Raw genomic sequence first — 24,498 nt, forward strand, 5'->3', positions numbered from 1 at the left:
GTTATTCTCAGCGGCCCTTAAGGGCTGATCCACATGGGAGAGAAAGCCAGGCTCAGCTCTGGTTCATGTGTCATAAACAAGATTCATAGGCAAATTCCAAGCGATGAAATATCATTAGTAAATGAAATGAGAGTGAAAAAGAGCCCAGCTCAACTCTCATGGTTTAAAGTGATCAGAGTCACTGGGACACAAATAAACATGGCATCCCTGAACGTCACTATTTATCGTGTTTTGTTTTTCAGAATATAAATACATTTTATGGCCGCCAAAGGATAGCTGGGAAAGTCTATTCTCAACAATACCAAGTATCTCCAAGGAGAACTCCTGTCTGCTTTATTTTCCTTGCGTTTCTCAGCTCTGCTAAATTAAGTCAATTTCACTTCTGCCAGGCCACATCCCACAGACCTAAAAACCCACTGGGGACACACAGCCCCAGCAAGGGGACATGTGAAACATCAGCAAGACTTAAGGCTGGGGACTCCAAGGGCTTTGCTGTCTGTGCTGTGAATCCCAGCAACAGCAGGGTCTTTGCAGTGGGGTTAGCCCACCACTGGCACACAGGGGCTGCCGAGGGATGATGAGGACGTTCCTGGAGCTGAAGGGCTGAACACACATCCCCGCTGGCTTGGGAGAGCAAGGCAGCATCGGTCCTTTTGGCATCCTCTCCTTCAGATTTATTAAAAGTCCCCAAAGAATCTGAAAAACAGCATGCTTCTCTCCTGACTGGTTTTTCTCTCTCTTCCTCACCGCTGTTTCCCCTATTGTGCTGCTACCTTTAACCCAGTTCTCTTGTATGGAGCAGAAACCAACAAGGCTCTTGCTAGGTTTATGTCTTCGCTGACGGATGTGAGATGGATGATGCTCACGGAGATGTCCAGGGTTAAAATGGGTGAATCTCAAGAGGTTCAGAGTTTGGATGCTGCTATGACAAATGTCATCTACCATCACAGCTATTAGCTTCTGAAAAACCGGCTTGGAAATATCTTTAAAAATATGGGGGCTTTTTACTCTTTTTTTTTTTTGCTTTTTTTTTTTTTTTAAGGAAAAAAAAAGGAGAAATAGAAATATTCAACTTCCTAAAACAGTTCAGGAAAATTTAAAACCAATAACTTTTGTGGAGTTTCACATTTGTCAGTGCCAGCTGGAAAATGGGAGGAAAAATACTATATTTGACATTGGTTGTAGATTTGTAGGGAAACTCCAACATGCAAGCCTGAAAATAGTAAGGAGGTAAAAATCCCCACCCTGTAGATTGAAATCAAAAACATCTCCAAAACCAACAAAATTGGAAAGGGTCTGACAAACTAAACTTTGTGCTCCTCCCAGTTATAGTGATATCTCTTTTTAAATTAAAACATAATACTTTCTCTACTAATAGCCATCGTATGGTAGTGGAATAAATGTATGGAGAGTGTTGGAGAACAGGGAAGGAGGAATGAGCTCAGATTTGCTGTGCAGCTCTAACAGCTTGAGATGGAGGGAGCAGATGGGGCATTTCTCTAAGCAGGCTGGATGGATGTGGCAATGAAAGGACAAGAAAATTGAATGCAACCAAACCATGCAATCAGTTTTTGTCCTCAACCCTGGCCATCCACTTAGTCCTCCAGAGCTGTCTCGTGTTTCCCAACACCCTGGCTAGTGGGTTTTGGCCACTCTGCCCCATGCCCATACCAATCAAGTCTATGGACAGTGCCCTATCAGGAAAACACTTCCTCCACTGAGAGAGCAAAACTAAGGAGAAAACCAGATATTTTTCACCTTGCCTTCCCTGTGTGTCTTCTGGTAAAACTGCTGCTATTCAAATAGAGCATGTTTCTAAAGTCTTGGAGACCTGAGGCTGCTCCACATCACCTGAGAGGAGCGGCAGGGATTGTCACATGGGGAGGCGAGGGAATGACGCAGAAAATGATGCACTACTCCTCACAGCATCCCTATCTGCCACAGCAGGAGTGATGCAGACCAGTTTTGAAACCCAGGGATGAAAACTGCCTCTGAAACAGCAATATAAATTGCTGTGGGAACGGATGAGAAAAGCAACGGGATGCTATGTAACACCTGGCAAAAATGGGTTAAACAAAAATAGCAAATTAAGGGCAACAAGCTGGCCAAACATAACTCTGCTATCCACACAGCTCACATTAGGCGAAGGAGCTTTGAGCTCTCTTCTGAGTTACAGCAGAATTTATGATATAAAGGAAAAGCAGTAGGAGACTCCAACAACAGCGTGCATTTTATCTGTCTCTCTGCGCAGATATGAAGCATGAATAGCATCAAAGAAAGCATGAAAACCATCAAGCCTGGCCCACATCCTGAGCAAAGGAAATAGCCATCCCTTTAGTCAAAGTCAGCACTGCTGTGTCTGTATCTGAGGGGTAAGCAACACAACAACCCAGGTTTCCTGTCATGGATGGGTTCATCTGCTGGGCTAGGAAACAAAACCCTCTTTTTTCCCTTCCTCTCTCAGCATGTAACAGGGTGAGATGCAGCCCAGCCTAAGGCCTCTCTTGCCACAACAAAGCAAGTCACAGAAGCTCAGCAGAAACACACTGTGAGGCTCTCCCTGATGCTCTCAGCTGCAGATAACCACATCATCTCCTCTACTGTTCAAGGCAAAGTCAGAGAGCCCAGATCTCCTCTCATTTACACCAGCCCAACAGTGTTGACCACAATGGAGAACCTCAAGCAGATTCAGTCCACAGATGAATTTCACACTGATACACAGACCTCAAGCAGATCTTCAAGTAGATTACACCTCTTCTTAGCTCTGAAAGCTACAGAAATTCTTATAATCCTTCATTTTTGTTTAAACAGGGTCCTTATTCCCCTCCACGGCAGCTCACCTTGCATCTGTTTTCATTTTCCATGGTTAAACCTCTGGCATAAGAGTCTCCCACTTTAATCAAAGAGATTTGACGTCACAGGAAGCCTCTTGGGAATGTGCTAGATGGAGCTCTAGCCACAGCTTGTGCCATCTTCTTGTGCTTTTCCACAACCCAAAATCACAAACAGAAGATCTCAGCACTGTGAGTGGTTTGGAGGGCAGGGAAAGGAGGGGATGGGCTCAGAGCAAGAGAAAAGCAGAAGCAAACGGATCCAGGAGCTCCCATTTCCACATCAATTTCTCTAATGTTTGGCTAGAGCAGAGGAAGGGGTCAGAGAATTCTGCAGGCACACAATGGCCAAACAGCTTTTCCTTGAGAAAAGGGCAGCATTCACAGCTTTCCACGGGATGAACTCTTGAAGGCTTTGTAAGATTCACTAAACCTTTGGTCGGAGGAATTCCAGTATCTGCTGCATTTCCACTGTTGCCACCACTAACGTAGGCCATGTCCATATTAGCCAGGATCACAAGTTTGTTTTCTCTGGAACTCTTTCATGGATGGAGTAGTTCCAAGATACTAAATGATGTAGCCTGATAGCTCAGGAGGCAGAGCTCCAAGATTCCCCACCAATCCCCCCTTAGGAAAAGCCCCAAAGTAGGAAAGCACTTAACAGGGTATAAAATAAAAAATAAGAAGGAAAAAAATCTATTTAAGACCAAGGGTGACAGGAAAAAAAAAAAAAAAAAGGCTATTTTCAGGTCTGAAATGGCCTGTGATTCGAGCCAAAGCTACCCTCTTGTCCAGAGGCACAGCCAGTGCTTTTTCTCCAGCCTGCACTGAGGTACAGCTATTTAAAGCCACTCAGAGGCCCACTGCATGATGGAAAGCAGCCAGATCAGTTGGGCCTCATCGGTTTTGTTTTTGTTAGATTGAAGCCAGAGTATGTGAAATGACTTGTAAGAGGACCAGGGAAGGGGGGAAGGCTGGGCACCCAGCAGTCTCACCCACGGCACGCAGAGCTTGGTCTCTGCCTCATTTAAGGGGCAGTGGGTCACAGAGGAAGTCCCTGAGCAAGGAGAATGGCTCTTTTGTCCCCTGAAATACCCACGGCCATGCAAAGACACGTGGCAAAACTCTCAGGGGTTACAGGTCAGCCGTGAGAACACGCTGCAGGAAAGTGTTTGCAAAGTTGGAGGCAGCTGGCATTGTGGGCATTGTCCAGCTGTTTCCCTGCCTCTGCCTCCCCTTGTGCTCACGCTGGCACATCCAGGAGCCTTCTCCTCTACCATTCTCACTGCTGGGAAGGAAAAACCTGTCTCCCTGCCTCCACAGGTCCCCGCTTCTCACCACCGTGTACTCTCTGCACTCCACAAAGCCCAAGGGACCTGGCACGAAAGATCCCATCCTAGCAAGTAATACATCATTTTCATCACTCTGGTTTTCAAATATATTCTTATGTCAATTTTTAATTTTTTTTTTCAAGTCAGCCCTCGGAGTGCTGCCAATTTAAGCACAGTGCTACAAGAGCTTCTTATTTCCACTTTGCCTGACAGGTATCCGTGTCCCTGTGACACTGCCTCTGTTCCCCAGCTGCTTCAGATAGCAATAGTTACCCTAAGCATTTTACAGAGTTATTGAAACCACTGACTAATGTGCCCAGAAATGAATATCCACTGGGAAAGAATCTGTTTTGGGCTCGTGTTCCTTAATTGCTGATTAATTCCAATTATGGTACAGCTGATCCACCAGTACCACAGATCACCACATCAAAGAGCCAACCAGTAAAGGAAGCCCCTGAGTTAGAACAGCAACAGCTCTGTTTCAAAAGTTCCTTTTAGCTGGAAAGTGCTTCATAAACATTAATTTGTTATGCCTCACTCACTCCCTGGGGAGGAAGGAGCTGTTATACTTAATACACAGGCGGCAAAACGGTGTCACAAAGCAGGACCACGTTTTCTCCAAGGTCTCCAAAGGAACCAGTGACAGTCCTGAATATCCAGCAGGGAACAGCCTCAGCTCCAAAGCTCCATCCTCTGCAGGAGCTCTGGGCTGAAGAAGGGACAGAAGTGCTTGGTAAAGACAGAGGGCTGGGATATCACAGCAGACATCAAGAAGAGACACAGATGGTGGGCAGGATTGCACACAACTGCTGCAGCCTGCAGCTGGGACCTCCCCAGCCCAGGCAGTGCCAGGGATGCTCTCCTGCTCTTCAGAGGATGGGAGGAGCTGATCAAGGCCCAGAATAAATCCTCGCTTGTTGAAGTCTCTTTACTCTGCCATCTGCTCCAGCAGCACCTTATGTCATCCAGAAAGGCCAGAGCTGCCCTCCAGGAAGCCCAGGAGCTGTACAAGCCCGAGAGTCTGAAGTGTCAGGAAGAACATCCTGTGGGAAAACACGATTTTGTGGAGTTTACAAACCGAGGATGGAAACTGAGGAGAGCAGGAGATCTCAGCAGGAAAGGAGGCACCGAGCACTACAGAGGAGCTGTAAATGGGAACAGGAAGAGCTGAGGGCTAAAACACAGCGAGAGCAGCGGGGAGTTTCGAGGAACAAGATTTTGTTGATTTTTTTTAGGCTCTTTGGATGCTGTGTTGTCCAGAATTATTGTTCTTCATCTGTATCTCTCCAGTGCTCCCACTCTGTTGTTTTCTTTGGAAACAAAGCTGCCACCACAGGTCTTCAGCTCTTGATAATTGCCCCAGTAGATGGTTCTCAAAATAAGTTGTCTTCTGCACCAAAATGTGTCAAAGGGTGTTATTATACTTCCCAAGGGAGAGCTCCCAGCTCCAGATTTTGTTTCGAGACCATGTCTTGGTATCTTTCAGTATTTCACAAGCTCTAAAACACACACCCCAGGGCACAGGGAAGGCTGTGCTCTCCCAGGGGAAGACAGAAAAACATAGGTTTATGCTGATACTACAGAGCTCCTGTGGGACTATTTGGAAAGTGCCAACCAAACGAGTTTCAGGTATTTGTGGCTGCCTTCGTTCTGCAGCAGGGGCTCTGCTCCCAACAAACACACATGAAACATGGTAGGTTTTTGCAAGAGAATGTATGAAATGCCGGGAAAGCTCCTTTAACACATTAAAACATGATGAGGTGAGTGAGGAGCCCTGTTGGGGGCTGCTGCTGTGCAAGGAAACCCTCACTCCACCCCAGAGCAGAGGGTGAGCTTTGCAGAGTGGGGAAGGTCTGGCACAGCACAGCAGGGCAGCAATTCAAGATCTAAGCCCAAAATGTGTGTCTGCTGTTGATTAGGGGTCATCACTCAAAGGAGGGAGGAAGGATCATGAATCCTTTCTGACAAGCTTTTCCCAGCTAGTGGTCTAGCTGTGAATTTTTGCTCAAGCAATCAGCTCTGAGCTTAACACACTACACATCTGCCAGACCCTTCTCTGCCCCAGTTTCATTCTGGGTCTGCAAATAAGTCTCCCTCTCTCCCTTCTTCCTCTCACATCAACTCACCTAAATGCACAAGGCATTTAAAGCACTTGAGCCCAACCTTATTTCACACCACGTCACTCTGTGCAAGCCTTTGTGTGTCTGCCCCACTTGAGCCATTGGCATGTGCTGATCAAACATCAGGAGAGATGGAGCAGTGAAGGGGCTGAGTTCACAGGCCTCCACATGGGGAGGCACTGCAACATGGAAACTCCTGGGAAAACAGCTACCCAAAACCTATTTTCCCTCCACTGAAGGTTTTTATGCTTGAGAAAAACAACTTTACTTAAAAAATAAGAAAAATAAGTCTTTCCTCTTCTGCATCACCTCTCAACAAAAATCCTTCTTTCCACCACAGCTAGGACATCTCCCCCTCTATTTTAGCTGCTCCTTGAAGCAAGAACTCCCCACACCATGACTAAAACACATAAGAACATACACTTCCAACAGCACCTCCACATTCACACATGCAACTAAATGTGGGAGATCACAGCCCAGAATGAAACCTCACTCCCAAAACCAGCCTGGGTGTGCCCGAGTGTGCGCGAATGTGTGCAAATGTGTCTGAGTGTGCATGAGTGTGTCTGAGTGTGCGTGTGTCTGAGTGTGCCCGGGTGTGCATGATTGTGTCCTAGTGTGCCCAAGAATGCGCTGGTGTGCCCAAGTGTGTCTGAGTGTGCCCAAGTGTGCGCAAGTGTGCAAATGTGTGTCTGAGTGTGCCCTAGCGTGCCTGAGTGTGCGCAAGCCTGAGTGTGTCCAAGTTTGTCCAAGTGCGCATGAGTGTGTCTGAGTGTGCCAGAGTGTGCCCGAGTGTGTCTGAGTGTGCGCAAGTGCTCATGAGTGTGTCTGAGTGTGCGCAAGGGTGCATGAGTGTGCCCGAGTGTGTCCAAATGTGCATGAGTATGTCTGAGTGTGTGTGAGTGCACAGGAGTGTGTCTGAGTGTGCATGTGTGTACACGAGTATGCCCGAGTGTGCACAAGTGTGCCCAGGTGTGCCCAAGTGTGAGCGAGTGTGCCATACAGAGGACCCCAAGCTGCGTGATGCCAAAAGCACCACCAGAACTCAAGGAGAGCGTGCACAGCCCCTGCTGCGTGTGGCACACGTGGGCTGGCTGGGGGGAAGCGTGAGAGGGAAGCAGAGAGGGATGGATGCCACAGCTCGGAGCACGTGGCACGGAGCAGAGGAGTGCAGAAGAGAGGCCCAGAGCTGGAGCTCACACGTGTGGGGCTGAGAGCACAATGCTGCTGAACATTTACTCTCACATTACGGATTTAATGGCTTTTAACAGGAGACTTTGTAAGCGATCAGGAATTGGAACAAAAAGGAGCTGGGGGAATAATTATCCTAACCAGGGGAGCTAAAGAACATGGCAAAATCTGTGCTGAGCAATCATGCTAATTAAAGGCACCCAGAAGAATCAGGATAGAAACGCCAAATGGTTTTCACTCTGCTGCCCTAATCCACTAACAGCCTCGGCACTTTGACTCCCACCAGCTGTGGGAAGGACGGGTCTGGGTGAGCTGTTTTGTAGCAGTAAATGACAGAGATAAACAAGTGACACGGGGGGGTTGGTCCCCTCTGCAGTGGAGCCTGAAGCGATGCTTGGCCCGCCAAACCGAACAGTGGCTGCTTTGCACCAGCAGCCTGGGAGAGGACCAAATGCTCTCACAGCCTCCAGCTGAGCAGGAAAGATCCCAAGAAAGCAGAACCGCTGCTGGCAACTACCAGCATGAGGCTGAACATAGCCCACAGCCACCAGCCTGGTCCTTTTGGGCTGCTCAGCCCTGCTGTGTGCTGCCTCTGCAGGGAGCTGTGTCCCACAGCTCAGCACCCTGCTCTGGCCTGGCATGTGCTCCCAGTGCCACACCAGAGCTCCGGCAGCATTGGATATGCTGCTCCATCATTTGCACAGTCATCACAGGGCTGCTCAGATTTGGCTTTCTAAGGTAAGGGCATCTATGCGGGAGGCACCATCTTGATCTTCTAATGGTTAAAATTCCAGCTGGGGTTCTTGCCATCTAGCATCAGAAAAGCAACAGCTAACACTGCAGCATGGGCACATTTTCACCCAGAAATGTGGAGTCTTGACAAGCGTCCATGTTGTAGAGGAACAAAATGAACACCAATGCTTCAGCAGACTAGATGCTTTACAGACCCAAATAAAAATTCCCATGCATTCAGCTAGTGTAAAACCCAACCAGACTCCTCAAGGAACTCCTGAGCCTTGGTCTGGTGGGGATTTCAGGGGAGTACCTTCTTCAGATATATCTGAACTCAAACAGGACATCACATCCCAAGGTAGATGGGTGCACAAACACAATTAACAGAAAAAAACAGAGTGGTGAAATCACCCCCTGAGTACAGAGAAGTCTCTCTCCGCCCTTCCCAACCTCCAAGAGAAGGTTCTCCTCAGGTAACTGCTTGGGTGTGATGTGAGTCTCTCCTCCCCAGCAGTGCAGACCTGGGTTTTGTTGCAGTCACCTGCATTGGCGCAGAATGAGAGCTGTGCTGGGGAGGAGGTGGGGAGGCAGAAAAACCAAAGCCAACAATTGCCATCAAGTGACAGCTTTCCATTTTAAAAAGTTAGGGTTTTTTGTTAATCAACAGGTCCATTAACATGGAGCAAATATCTCTGTAATGGACACCCACAGGATTGCAGGCTGAACTATTTGTGTGCAGCATCTTTTGATTGATTCACCCTAAAGATCATCAAGTAAATGAGAGAGGATGTAATACTTGTGCAGGAAGCATTCCACAGCGGATATATTGATTGCAACACTCAGCCAGCTGCCGTGTGCCAGCCTCCTCTTAAACAGACTTCATATTTGATTCTCTGATTAAATATTTTGAAATGAAGAAAAAAATCAGCCCTAGATTTGTGCTTCCTTCATGGAACCTGGTACTCTTCCAAGGAGGATCACATGAGTGACCAAGGTCCAGTCTCCTCCCTCTCTTCCTGTCCTCAAGACACAATTCTATTCCCTTGGTCCCTGTCCAGCCACAGAGACCACTGCCACTCCACTGCCTGGCCTCTTCCCACTAAATCCTTGGATCAAGACAGGAGAGTCTGTTTGGTGGCACACCTGGAGACCTGTTGATTTATTCATCCAACCTCTCTGAGCATTTTGCCTGCCTGCTCCTCTCTGACTCCTCCTCTCTCACCACAACAGATCCATTTCAATCAAAACCCCACTGGAAGCCCAACAGGACAAGAAAAGACAGGGCTGAGAATGAGGAATACCCTGAGATGAATACAGAGTCAGAGAGTCCAGGACCCATGAGGAAATTAGCAATGAAACCATCAGCTGAATAATTTGCCCCAGCAGCAATCCCAGCCAGCAGAGGATGGCCCTGGAGCCAGAGCTGAGAGCTTGTGCTCTCTGCAGGTTGCAAAAACAGGTTCTTTTTCCACAGACCGAATCCCAGGCTGACACCTCCTTTATGAGCTGCTGAAAAACACCATTTTCTGGACGAGCTCTGCAAAAACACAGTGACACTTCCAGTTTATGAGCAAGCCCTGCCACCGCTCACCGAGCCACAGCCTTGGAGCTGTCAGAGCCGTGCTGAACAAGAGCAGCGGGGCCAGGAGGCTGCCGGCAGCTCTGCCGAAGGGACGTGCTCATTTCACATGCAAATGAGCCACACAAATTGAGACCAGACCCTCCTTCTCCCCTCTGAGCCATGGTAAATTGCACAGGCGGAAGGCAGGTGAAGGGTCTCTGAGGCAGGTGAAACGCAGTGGTACAAGGGACCCAGCATCTAATTGGAGGCAAGAGGAGAAAGCTGAGCACTCACCCAGGGCCCACAGGGAGACACAGCTAACCCTCCCTCCTCCTGAGATAAGCTCCATCAAGAGATTGTCCAGCCTGTTGGGTTAATGACTCCTTGAGGCTAATCAGCGGTGCCAGCACCTACAAATGAAGGCCCTTCTCTGCTGTAGCTTCCATCCTTTCTCTCCTTCAGCACCACCAGGAAAATAAATAAATAAAGCAAGCCTGTAGGTCCCATCCAAGCTGAACTGCACGGGCCATTGCAGCCAAGCAACAAGGTAAGTGCTGCAGGTATAGGCTCAGCTGTGGATTCTGGGCTCCTGCCTACTCTCCCCTTCTTTTCAAAGAAAATAAAATTGAGTTTGCATCGACTACTGAGAAAATGAGACAACATTATACAGGACACGACCCTCTGCAATCAAATTAGGACATTGCAACACCATAGCCAGCATGGAGTGTGTAGCCCTGACAGGGTATAGGATCAAGGAGAATGATTTTATGCAGTAAACATTAAAAGACAAAAAGAAAATTAATCATATGAGGACATCCATCATAACTAGAGTAAGAAATAACTTTGGAGTGGCACAACAAGCAGCACTCCTGTCTTGGGGCTTCCTTCCCAAGTCTTTCTTGTGTTCCCACTCATACTGGCCAGACACTTCTCAGGGCTGGTCATTAAAGACATGGCAGAAGTTGGGAAATATTTTTGCCACTTGCTGCACAACTTCCTCCCAGTCCCTTCCCCAGAGCTCTGACAATTTTCAAGAGTAAAGCAACTGTCCACGGAGTTTCCAGCTGTGGCCCAAGGACAGCACACCCCAGGGTTCTAATTTCAGGGCTGCTCAGATCTGTTTAGATACAGGACCAGGTACAGCAGCAGGGCTGTTCCTCACTGTACCAGGACTGTGGGCATGTACATCTGGAGCCTGGGCTCTGTGCAAGCTGGGAGGTGAGTTCTGCCACCCTAGGCTGGTCAAAACCCAGTTCAGCCAAACTCCCTCCATGACTGTTTCACCCATCAGGCAGAGGAACATGCACCTTGCTAAATGTGGGAAGGAAGACACAAACCTCCCTAAACTCCTGATTTCCTAAACTGATTTACATAGCAGTCTGTAGCAGTGGTTTCCCAACTGCATAATGAGTACATTCACTTTGGCTAAAACAATTCTCCAGAGATGAAGAGATGGAAAAAATAATCGAAACAAACTGTGATAGAGTTTTTGATTAAGCAGCTGATGATCAATAAAAGTTATCTGCGGGGCACAGAGTGTTAATGAGCTCCCATTCCTGTATCAAAAAAACACCTGAGCCCATGGTCCCTGCTCCACAGAGGTCAGCAAGACTGCTCCTCCTGAACTGACAAAGTGAGAATATGGGCTAAAATGTCCACTGGTCTCACCTGCCCTTATTCCTGTTAAAAGGGTGATGGTGGAAGAGGGATGAGAAATAACCTTAAAGCAGGATGTGGCTAGAAAGAGAGGACTGAAAAAGGTTAACAGCCTGACTCAGACCCGAGGTGCTATGTTTGGGGGGAAAAAAAACAAATTGAAAAGGCATTCATAGCCTTCTCAGACAGCTCCATTTATTTAAAGAGGCCTTGGAGCTCTGCAGCTGTAAGACCAACACCTCTACAGCAGGGAGCAAGAAGGACCAGCCAGTGGGGCTGCCAGCTCCCTGCCACCAGTGATGCAAGGCACAAAGTGACTCACACCACATCCTGTCATTGCTATCCCCTTACCCTTTCCCCCACAATGTCATTGCAAAAAAGGTGTTAAATCTCTTTGGTTCTTAATATCTTAAATTCATCCCCAAAGATCCTAAAGCATTAAAGAGTGGACTTTATAGAGAATTTCTCATAGCAACACAGCCACCTGTTTAATAGCACACAGCAGCAAGGCTGCACAAGGGTTTCAGAGAGCAAGTGGAAAGGAGAGCTTCATATTAAAGCTACAGAGAAGAGACAGAGGCTCAGATCAGCAGACACATAAAATATCACTACCTCTGCCTGAATTTAGCTATTTCACTGTAACTAATCATTTTGCTCTTCTAGAAATGTCTGGAGAACTGTTAGTGACCACAGGGAGCTGCTAGGATCTTTGTATTACATTTCCTCCAAAAGTTCCCTCCTCTGACAGCCTAGCCCAGCCTGCCTACAAAAGGGATTTGTTTTCCCAAAAACCCACTTAGCCTTCCTGTCCTTAGAGGGTCTAGGGAAAGCTGAGAAAAAATCAGCAGACAGGATACTTGTTCTGAAGTGTCTCACAGGGAACAGAGGGGATGAACAGCACATTAGGATTTCTCCCCCAATTTCTCAAATTCTCACGGAACTGGGGTTTGCAATTGCCCTCTGCAGAGCCCATGTCAAGACAGATCATTAATACCACTTGACACTGAGTATCTCTTGTATTAAAAAAGCACAGCAATTACTTAGTTCAAATCTCTATATTATTCATAAGATCTATATCTATCATGGATACGGTATTTACACTGCTAGGGGAAATGTAATAAATAAGGCAATAAGCGTTTTCTTCCTCCAGGTCAAGATGAAAGTCTGCATCTTAGACAGCAGTGCTTTACTTGGGCAGCCAGGCTCATATCCCAGCCTCCCTGCCTAATTCCTGCAGCCAGGGACTAAAGCCAAGCTGAAAAATTTCTTCCTCTGAGCCCAGCACTTGGGTTTTAATACACTCCAATGACTGGAGGAGGCAATGCCCAGGTGGAATGAGACCTGCAAGGAGAGGTCTCTTCAGAAGTAGTCAAGAGAGCAAAGCAGAACATATTAAGACTGTAGCATGGCCCCCATGAAGGTGGAAAAGGGAGAATTTGATCTAAGCTATCTGGAAAAGAGCAGGAAAATGTTCAGAACTGCCATTTTCTGGGATCATAATATGCAACTGACAGCTCCAAGGATGTGTTTATCCATCCAAACCCCTGACTCCAAAACACTGGCTGTGAGAGGACTTCAGGTGGGAACTCATAAACATGCAACATGGTCCAGTGGGCTGAACATGGGCCAGTCTGCTAGCTGTCAGCAACCTGGTGTGACCTTGAGCAAATTGATGTCTTTCCAGCTGCCTCTCCTCATCCATAAAATGGAGATGAAGATGCTCAGCAGCCCCTTGATGGGCTAGAAGGAGAAACGCCTCTTTCCAGGAAACAGTGGAAATACAACATGCCAGGTTAGTTCTCCTCATTAAGAGGATAAAATCTACCCCATGCCTCAGATATTCAGCTGCCTGCTGGGCTCTCAGTAATGTTCCCCTGACATTTGGGCTCTGCTGGGATCTGGCACAAAGAGCAGAACAGTCCCACCCCACCCCAGCTCTGGGATTTGCCCAGAATTTATTTTTAACGCAGCCTCAGTGTGAACATTTGTGTTGGGTTTGTATGAACTCATGCTGATCCCTGACTCTGAGCTCGTCTCACCCTGACTGTGCCAATAGCCAGGATTGTCAAAAGAACAGAGGGCACAATCTCCCCCACCCTCACCAGGAGTCTGACACGAGGCAGACCCAAAGCCTCCCACCTCATTCCACATGGAGGAAGGAATCTTTGGGCAGGCACCTCAGATGGAGCCGTTCCTGCTGTCCAGGGTAACTAACTTGTTCTAGAACGTAAGACATGTTCAACAGGGCCCTAAAACTGGGCTTAAAATGACCTTTCAAAACCATGAAGCCCCAGCTAAGTCCTTTATTACCCTGATTCTGGAATGTGAGCAATGGGATGGAGCTGGAGCTGTGGCCCATCTGAGAGAAGACTTGGAAGACTGGGCTGTAATTTTCTGATTTTCCAAGCCCCCAGGTACAGCTTGAAACACAAGGTCCTTGCTCTTGCACACACCTGCTGGCCACCACCTCCCTTGCTCAATGCTCCTCATCAATTACAGCACAGAGACACAAAATGACTGATACTTTTAATACAAAGAGCCTGTCATTTATTTATTAGCTGGCGACAGGCCCTGCAGCCCTGGATGGATGCATTATAAATCAGCTGCATTTCTAACCATTAAAAATTCATCCAATTCATAATGTAGGATGCCTATAATTTCCTTATTAGTGTTGAGTGTGAAGGATTTTTCTTTCTCCTCCCTTGGCTCTTTGCTTTCCCAAGATCTTGCTCATCTGAGGATTAGCTTGGCTTAATCCTGCAAGAGGGAGGTGGAGGGGTGAGAAGGGCTGGGAGAAGGGAGACAAGGACTAAAGAAATTTTGTTCCAGTGTTTTCTTCTAATTGCAATTTTCCATATATACTTAGGAGCCTTGGCTGTCTCCTGTCACACTTATGGGAGCGAGAGAAACTACTTGTCCTGAATTTAAGAGATGTTTGTATAGTAGGAGAAAAAAAAATTCCCTTTTATCTCACAAAGGGAAAAAAGGAGTATGGTGGTTGGACAGGGAAGTATGATGTAAAACCTGTTAAAAGTACAAGTAAGATGAGGTGTCCATACATTATAAACCAGTGCATTTAAAATAGATCAAACATATATATGAGATTTATATATAAAAATAAGTAGTATAGTAGACTTCAGACTCAGTGCTCTCATTCATTGAGGAAAAATAGGTTAGTAGGCCTGGAAGAAAGGTGTGACATTTTTACAGACCCACAGCGGTGACAAAAAACTTCAGGTGCTGCTGCAGCATCAGCAAAGGAACTTGGAACGAGCATCAGAAAAAGCTGAGTCTACATGAAACTATAAATGATCACTTAATTTGAGTACTGCATCCCATGTTGACCAGGCTTGGCTGCAGACAGCAGGACAGCCTGGTCCTTGGTGTGGTACACACAGAAATTATGTTCATGCTTTCAGTGAGTCCCAGATTGTTCCCATCTCTTAAATAATTGTATTCAGGCAGGGGCAGGGAGAGGGGGCTTGAACAGATTCAAGCCAGGCTCAGCACTAGGTAACTTGCAGTGTGTTTAGGAATGAGTGTGCAGGAATCTAAAAATTGATTATGCAATAAACCCTGCCTCAATGGGAGACAAGCCCAGGCATTGAGAGCAATGCTGTGACTCCAATGTGCTTTACACCTCGAGAGATGCTTGCATACAAACCTTACATCAGCTGCACATGGAAATGGGTTTACTGGGTATGTTCACTTCAGCAAATCACATCTTGTTCAACAAGGCCAGTGCTTTACTCTGAGCCATGGCAAGAAACAGCTGCTTCAGGTCAGGGCTTTGGGAGCACACAAGCAGAAGTGGAGCTTCCATGAGCAGCTTGCTTCACCCCACTGAGTCACCAACAAGAGCAAGACAGACTGCAGGATGCTGAGGTGGACTGGAAGTGTCCAGCAATCAAAAATGACAATTCCTGCATTTTTGTTATGTGCAGCAATCGTGCTCTGCTCCACCTGCCCTGTGCTGCTGGGAGCCATCCCTGTCTGCCCACCCCATCTCCTCCGAGCCAGCCACCACACAAGGCTGGGAAACAAAACCTCCTTCCACACTACTCCTTAGGCAGAATATTTTTTTTACATGAATCTTTCCCCAGCTTTCAGGACTGAATGTGGGATGTTTTGGGCTGTTTAGCCCAAAAGAAGCACTAAGCACAAGTTTGAGGTTTTTTAACCTCTACTGATGTGCAGGTCCTCTGCTACATTCTGGATTGTACTTCTTGTCCCACAGGGCAGCACCACTAATAATGTTCCTGCTGTGTGTGTGGTCATGCAAAACTGCTCCAACTCCTAAACAATAGCAGCTATTTTGAATTAGGAATCACAATTTAACCAGACAATGATCAAACAACAAGAGCCTCCAATCTCCAAACCAGAGAGACACTTCCTGCCTGATCACAGTGAGGCCCCACACACTTCTGAGAGATTTTAATCCTCACAAAGAGCCTGGGGAGACTAAAAAATCTCAACACAATGTCCTTGCAAACTCTGGGAAGTCCTGGTTCCTTCAAGGGTACCCCCTAGCCAGGAACATCCTCTTTATCCCCGGAAAGCAGAAGTACCCCAGCTGCCAATCATTATAAGCCACAAAAAACTCATTCAAAAACAAGACAAATGTTTAAATGAGGGCCAAAATCAATCAATACCACCACTCAGCCCATGCACACATCCACACATTGGCTATTTTTACAGTGACCCACAGCAAAATTCTCACAACCCATGAGCCATTAGGAGCACACTCTTGACACCTGGGCTGCCTGAGTCTGCAGTAGCCCAAGGAGAACTGTGTTGCTACCTCTTGTCTTGCAGGGATGAAACCACACCCCTGAGGAGTGCTGGCTGGTGAACAGAGCCCTGCTCTCTCTGGCACAGACACCTCCTTCAGGTTTAAGCACACCACAAGCACAAATGGATAGGGAGAAGCACCAAGACCCAGACACACAGCTGGTAACAGATGGAGTGTAAACTTGTTTTTATCCCTATTGTGTCCCACTCCTCTCACCCTGCTATGATGAGTCTGGGCTCATGCCAGACCATGGGTGAGGGGACAGGGACACTGTGGGGTGTGTGTGGAGGTCAGAGAATGCTGTAAGAGGAGTGGGAGCTCATCTCCCTGTATGAGATGGGCTGGATAGAAGGTGGAATGTCAGGGTGTACATACACATCCTCCATGAGATGCTGCATTCTTGGGCACTCTGGTCCAACCCAACTGATGCAGGGATGAGGCTGCCAGGCAAAAAGAGCAGCCTGCTGCACTAGAGCCACTCCAAATCCAGTAGGAAAACAGGTCAGGACCTCCTCTCATCAGGCTTGTTAAGTTCTTGACAGTTCACACATCACGAACTCACTTCCTGAAATTGCCCCAGGTGAGCCAGCTCTGCTTCCTGGCCCCAGGAATTAAACAGTCCAGTGGGGATGCTTTTAGGCAGAGGAGAAAGCAGAGTTTTGTACCAGACAATACTTCCCTGTGATCCCCTTGATGTCTGTATCCAGCAGTCTCTCCACAGGTCTCCATCAGCAGCCCAAAGCCACATTCTTCTTCATTTTAGGGTTTCTCTTCCTCATGGATCTCCACCACCAGGAACCAATGTATCATCACTCAGCTGTGCTGCCAGTGCCACTTCCCCATTCCAGGGCTGGAGCCTGCTGGTGCCCCTTTCATCCTGGATGTTGGAACAAATATCTCCAGTAAACACACATTAAAGCAACAGAGACTGGATCTAAAATCCAAACAGCAGCAGGAGGTGATCATCTTGTGCTCATCCCATCTGGAGCAAGCTGGGCTGCACTTCAGCTCCTCCTAAAGCAGGCAGGGACCAGGCAGAGCCACGCTGCTCTTCTTCCTCATGGTACAACCACACAGACAACATCTCCAGAGCTGGCTGAGGGGTAAGGTATAGGCAGTGGAACTTGCCAGCCTTTCCAAGATATCCTGAAAAAAACTCATTTCTGCAGCATCATCACAGCAGGAAGGTCTGAAGGGTGAGACTGCAACTCAAAGTGCAGGTGAAATAGGTGGGATGGGCACTACACTTCTGCAAAAGGAGGTTGGACTTCTGGAAAATGTGGGTATTTCTTCCACTTGCTCTTTCAGGGATGGAAGAAATTATGCAGAGCATAAAATAGTTCCAGGCAGGAAAGCTGAGAGCTGGGAAGGTTGGCCCAAATCCCACTGTCCATGGTGTGTCTCCTGTTGGTCAGATGTTGCAGCCTGGGCACGAAGGTGATTCTGGGCACAAGGGAAGTTCAGTTCTTCTCTGGTGGGGGACAGAAGCAGTATTTTTGGTTGCTCACACATTCCTTCAGATACCTACAACACCTGCTCTGGGAACAGCCAGCCAGAGCCCACAAGGCTTCTTCAACACCCAAATCTTTTGCAGGATGTTCACATCAAACCTTGGAGGTCAGAGCAGTTTCCATGAGAGCCAACAGCAAACCAGAAGGGAAGGAAATTTGGAGGCAGAAGGTTATTGCAGACCCCCAATGCCTTCACCTGTTGGCAGCTGAGCTCTGAGGTCAGGGCTCCTCCACAGTCCCCAGCCACAAGCTCAGGTTTTGCTACAAACAGTGAGGAGACACAGCCCAGAGCAGCAAAACACACATAAATGAGTAAACACCTACTCACAGGTCCTCGTTAAAACCCTTAAAACACCTCACATGAGCTGAGTGAGGAGGACACGACTATGAGACCATGAGAGCTCCAGCTCAGAAGAGTCTTCACTCACAAGTGCCTACTTCAGAAGAGTAATGGGAGCTGGGTCCTTCTGGAGAAAAGCCTGGGACTTCATTTTAGAGGAGACAAGAGGAAAAGAATAGTTTGGAGAAACAGCAGAGCGCTGTGTGAGGGACTGAAACCTGTGGAGCCTGGCCCCAGGCAGGGCAAGGGGAAGCAGAGTGCTGCTGTCACTTCACCCTGTGCTCCACATTTATATTACATGAAAAGAATATTTGACAAATTATCTTATCCCTGAGAAAAAAAATAAAAGGAAAAGTTTCTTTTCCAACTGTTTCAGTTTTCTTTTTTAGGCAAATAAAACTACAAGCACTTATGATTTCAGTTTTATGTTGCTGCTGTTTTTGGCCAAAATGGGACCATGAACTGACCAAAAATAGAAATGCTGCATACTTTTTATCTTCCCATGCCCAGGATGAACAAAACATGCTAGGCAAACAAAAAAAAAATTAACAGTTCTAAGGGTAAATATCCTTTTCATTTTAGTTTTTGAGATCTATTGAAAGCAAAGTTAAGAAAATCTATTTGTTTAAGAAATATGATTTTTGAAATGACCACGATGTTCCTTCTAAGCTGCACTGAAATAAAAGATAAAGACAGGGTACTGAGTGAAAGAGTGCTGATGGCGCTTTTATTGTGTGATTTGCCTTGTTTTTTTCTGAAGTACTTCTTTTTAGCCGATTACCACGTATTTACAGTTAGTGTAATTATATCTAATTACTTAATTAGCATGAATACGTGTAATTACTAACTTTGAATATGTAATTATGTCAGGGCAGCCTGTAATAAATGAGGTTGAAAAAAACCCTCATTAGGACTCTAGGAAAGGACGGCTGCTCCACCCGTGTGGAGAATGCATCCCAGTCCCCAGACTGAGCCAGTCCTGGAAAACACAGCCAGCTCCAGTCCTGGCTGGCAAAATCCTCCGCCAAAATCAAAGAATTTGCCCCAAAAGTTCAGCTTCACATTACTTGTTGCAACTGAGCATCCACTGCTGGGATGCAGGTGGGGATCTGCCCCCCAGATCAATTTTCTCCATCAGGGCTTGGATTTTTGTCTCCAATTTGTATAATTCTCCAGAAGGCCTGTTTTGTTAGATGAGAAATACAAGGGAACTGAACAACTCCAAAACTGTGCTGTGGCATTTGAGAAAAGCTCAAGAGATCAGATCCAAGAACTAATCTGCATCTGATGCATTGTGCTTAGAATTAATTACTACCTAATTACTATTATTAAAGTAAAATGACCTTCCAAAATGTTTCTTCTGAAACATTACCAATATTTCACCACAGAAATCTCCAGCTACTCATAATTGAAAAACTTGAATTTTGGGAATTCAAATCCTGAACTTCTAGAGAGGGAGGTAACATAAGAAGCTGCTGTTACTGACGGGCCTGCCCAGAAGGACAAGCAGCCAAATTCTGGCCACAAATAGGGGTAGACTGGATCATGTTTTGCATTACTAAGATATCTGACCATTGTCTGATGTTATGTAGTCCTAAACTCTCATCCTCATTACTTTCTCTGCCCACTGTGCTTGCCACAAATCCCATTCTTCTCCTCTGATGTGTTTATTTCCAGATATGGAGGTGCAAACTCATCACAACCTGTTGCTCTTTGCCAAGCAGGTATGAACTTGGTTTCCCCTCCATGTGCACAAGATCAGGAGAAAAAGGCCTTTTTAGCCTATTCTTCTAAAATCCACTTGTGGTTTGACTGTCCATGTTGCCAGACTCTTTTTTAACCCTCCAGGTAGGGCCAAGGACAGCTGAAGCAAGGACAGGATGCAAACCCAGCACGGCCCAGAGTTACAGCACAGAGATGGGGGAGCATCTTCTCATCAACTAAATGCTTCAACATGAGAAAATACAGTGATGCTGGTGTCTTCTGTGCCTCTTTGAGAAGCCCTCATCCAGGAAGGGAAAGAGAATTCTGAGTCAAGCTTGTTCCCCCTCTGCACTAAGTCAGGCAGTGACAGAAAGAGGGTGAGACAACTGCAAAAATCCCAGAAAGGCAGAAGTGAGGGCTGGTTCCAGTGTCCTTCATCCCATAAACAGGAGGACAGCACATTCCCAGTGAAGAACAGGCCTCTGTCTCCTTGGGGACACATTGAGAAGAAGATCCCATGGGCCAGCACTGCACAGAGGGAGCGAGAGGCCTCCAGCTCCACGGGCAGGGAGCTGCTCTCCATATTTCAGCTGCAATTCCATTATGCAGAGCTAAGTGGCTGGGAATAAACATCCCTCATCCCTGCGTGATAAGTGATGCTTGCTAGTATGGAGGGTGACAGAAATCTATATCACATCAATGTACTATTAATACTGCATTAAGCACACAGAGTTTGCTCCCCTCGCTGCGGCACAGCAGTGGGTATCAACATGTCCTCCACCCAGGCAGCATCCAAGAGCACTGGGATGCTTGCAGGAGGAAGGAAGGAGAAAAGCTTCATGTTGGAGAGTGAAAATGCTTGCTGAAGATGTTGCTCTAGCAACAGCTCGGTGCAAAGGAGAGACACTGGGTGTCACGGAGCACCTTTGCTCACAGCTGGGCAGCAGCTCTGGGGGAGGTGGTGGAGTGAGGAGTTTGCATCTGTACAGGCTCAGCTGGGCATAGAAGCACTCCCCAGCCCAGAGGAGCTCTCTTTAGAAGTGACAGCAAAGGGAGAAATGTTTGTGTCCAAGATCTGCACAGGGAGATGGAAAAACCCTCCAGCATGACAACCATGGGGAGAACGGGAGCAACAAATATTCTGCAGCCCGGGCTTATGTTGAGTAGAGCACATCAGATCAAACAAACCCCTTACAGCAAAAGCTCCCCAAAGCATGGTTAATTTAATAGGTGAATTATGAAATTTTCCAGCCTCAAGCAAAGCCACCAGTGAAGTCAGAAGTTTTTGACCAAGTTAAAGCCTGGGGACTAAAATATAAAACACACACCAAATTCAACTATGCCTGAGGAGTCAAGGATTGGGTTTTGCCCCACGAATGACAAATCTAAAAAAATTAGGGTTTTCAACATGAAAGCACCCAACTGTAGTTTGCCTCTTATTATCCCCCAAAGGAGTACCAGTGTTGTGGGGTTTGGTTTCAGCCCCTCTGCCTTGCAGTCCTGGAAAACATGGAGTATTCCCTCCTGTGGCACCCTTCACAGGAGAAGCGCCTCCAGATGCCACCCCAAGCATCTCTGTGAACCCTTCAGATCCTACTCAAACAGCCCCATGAAGCTCTGAGGTCAAATCCTGCTGCCAGTGACTTCCCCTGCAGCCCACCCAGCTCTGACAAGTCCCACAGGGCAAAGGCTCAGAGCAAAACTTAATCCTTTGAGGTTTAAGTTCTGCTACAGCCTCAAGAGCACCCACGTCTTGCAATGGTCGGCGTGCAGATTAAAGAGATTTGAGACAGCACAGCAGGGAAAGGAAGAAAAAGTAAAGCGGGGGAGCCCTCCCTCCCAAGCCATCAGAGTTTGTAAATCATTTTGAGATGAGGTGCTATAAGAAATGTAAAATATATAATTAACAGCACAGAAAAACCACGCTACATTCAGCTTCTCCACTCCTGCCTAATCACCGCCCTCCTCCTCCCCTCTCTACAAACAGACCAAATTTAGCACATTGAAATGAAAATCAAGGGAAAGCCAGGCACGTTCTTTGGGTACATCCCATCGCTCTGGCGAGTGAAGGACAGTGCTAAGGGCTTGGGCACAAGCCAGCAGAACCCATGAGGGTGCACAGTGGGGGCTGCCCAAGGGGTACCTCAGTGGGAGCAGCAGCTGCAGCTCCCCTTCCCCAGATGGAGGCAGGAGCAGCGTGCTCCTGCTGAGCACTCAGTGCCACATGGCTTCATGCAGGCTGGGAGATAGGCCTTCTCCCTGTTTGCAGGGGCTGAGGTCTGTCTCCTGCCCCTGTGAGCAAAGGAAGAGCAGAGGTGACATCAGCACAGCACTCCCTGCCTCTGGCTGGGCCACAGAGGTAGCCCAAGCTGAGGGCTTTTCACCTTTTGTTTTGCAGGATCCTTATTTTTCCAGTTCTACCTGGAACCAAGACACACCAAAAGGATGCAAAGTACAAGATAGGAATGTTACCCAAACCTCCTGCACTGCTCAGCTTGCATGTCAGAGCTGGTAAGAGGCCTGGGAGAGCTCAGCTACCGCCTGTGAGCCGCATGTTGGGGAAGGCTGCATCCCACCACTCGCGTGGGAAGTGGTGCAGGACTCCCAGAAAAGCATCCTTTTACACAGCACTTTTCTTTTATGCTCAGAATTTAGAAACACAACGTGGAGAGGGACACTTGATCACCTCCTGCTAGTCTAATGAGCCCAGTTCATGAACCAAATTTATACAGGAAAGATGCAGAAGCTTTACAGAAGCCCATAAAATCAAGACACCCAGCATCTAAAATTCCTGGAGACAAAGATAGCTCCAGGCATCTGCCACACCTATGCCCATGTATCCTGAGCTTCCCCCTGGCCCTTTGGGGAGCCAAAGAGGCAGCCCCATGACTGGGAAACTGCTGGAGGAGGAAGGGGAGGCAGGTCCTTTCCCCAGCCAAGCAGGGGTCACATCCATCCCCATGCTCCCAGGGGGCTCTTGCTCACACCTGGGACCTCATGCTCGGAGCTGATGAGGAAGAGCCCGGCTTGGAATGGCACTTTCAGGCAGGGGTGGGGAAGGTGACGGGTGGGTGGCAGAGGGAGGGTGAAGGGAGGTGAAGGTGAGAGTGGAAAGTCTTTTCTGGAAGCATCTACATGTATGTTGTGATTTCTGAGACCTGAGATTCACTTTGGTTTCTGGACCATACCAAGACCCACTCTCCTCAAAAACCTCCTTCTCTTCTTCCTCATCCTCTTAACCTCTCCCTCCCCGCCCTCCTTCCCCCAGCCCCCCAGCCCTCCCCTGAGCCCTGCTGGGGGCACTCACACGTGTCTGGCTTGTGGCAGTTGTGACCTTGTCGGAAGTACTGGGGGTTCTCGATGACGGGGATGCGCGTCATGCCGATCACCACCGTGTCCGGGCCGGCGTCCAGCGACGAGGGCGTCGTGATGCCATGGTTGATGTGGTGGAGAGGGCTGGCTGAGTCCTCCTCGCCGCTGATCACTGCCACAGGACCTGCAAGCAGCACACACACCCGTCAGGGACAGCAGAGGACAGGGAGGCCTGTTGGTCACACGCTCATTGATGGATCACCACCAGCCCGTCCTAGCGTTCTGTGACTGTGTTCACAGGGGTCCGAGGACGAGGGAAGAGAGGAGGATCTGACTCCATGTTGCAGAAGGGTTGATTTATTATTTTATGATATATATTACATTAAAACTATACTAAAAGAATAGAAAAAAGAATTTAATCAGAAGCCTAGCTAGGAATAGAATAGGAAAGGATGATAACAAAGGTTTGTGGCTCGGACTCTCTGTCCGAGCCAGCTGACTGTGATTTGCCATTAATTAGAAACAACCAACATGGGCCAATCAAGGATCCACCTGTTGCATTCCACAGCAGCAGATAATCTTTGTTTACATTTTGTTCCTGAGGCCTCTCAGCTTCTCAGGAGGAAAAATCCTAAGGAAAGGATTTTCCATAAAAAATGTCTGCAACAGCATTCCTGCCAGTTGTCCTATCCCCAGGCTTAGTTTCTCCGGGAAGTTCACAGCATAGGGAAAACATCTCAAGTTTTCCTTCCTGGCTTTGAGGTACCAGGCTAAAAATCCCAAAGGGTTAGACAACTACAGGTGACACCACATCAGAGGTGAGTCATGCAAAAAGTCCTCTCCTAGGGTTGTCATGAGAGAGCAGTTGCTGTGGTGCCTGTATACTCTGGCATCACAGGCTTGGCAAAAATCATAACCAGGCTTATACTGAAGAAACATCACCTCCAAAGTGTTAGTTCACCTGAAATCCATATTTGTGATGTGTCTGTTGCCCAGTGTGTTGCCCATCTTTTTTCCCTCCTGCAGCTTCACCTGAGCAAACTCACCGAGCCCTTCAGTCAGGCTGATGCCTACAGGGACCCACAATGTACTGGAACAGATCCTGCCCAGCTCAGGCCCATTCCCACCACCATCAGCACAAATGGCAGCATCTTCCCCTTACCCTCTCGACCCCCAAAATTCACAGCACCATCAGGCAGGCAAGAAAATGAAGCAAAGTAGTCAGGCATGCAAGATAGGAGCAACGGAAGGCTTCTATCCCTTATGTTTTATTTTGGTATTAGACCCTCTAATACCATTCTTGCTGCATTGGTGTTGGACAAGATAGGAACCACTGTGAAATCTTGCATGAGATCTTTTAAATATTTTAACATGGCAAGAAAATCCACACTCTACAAGTGACACTCCTTTTCTCCTC

General features: G+C 47.5%; 1 protein-coding gene across 3 annotated transcripts in view; it reads right to left on the bottom strand.

The window, feature by feature from the left end:
• NTRK3 (neurotrophic receptor tyrosine kinase 3) overlaps nucleotides 1-24,498 on the bottom strand; it is a 216,391-nt gene that overhangs the window by 78,998 nt on the left and 112,895 nt on the right. For all 3 annotated transcript variants that reach the window (XM_005483447.4, XM_074549225.1, XM_074549226.1), the window contains exon 12: nucleotides 23,077-23,265. In XM_005483447.4, coding sequence (XP_005483504.2) covers nucleotides 23,077-23,265 — 189 coding nt within the window. The remainder of the gene's footprint in view (nucleotides 1-23,076; nucleotides 23,266-24,498) is intronic.

This window comes from Zonotrichia albicollis, chromosome 11 (genome assembly GCF_047830755.1).
Source record: "Zonotrichia albicollis isolate bZonAlb1 chromosome 11, bZonAlb1.hap1, whole genome shotgun sequence".
In the NCBI taxonomy this organism is placed as follows: Eukaryota; Metazoa; Chordata; class Aves; order Passeriformes; family Passerellidae; genus Zonotrichia; species Zonotrichia albicollis.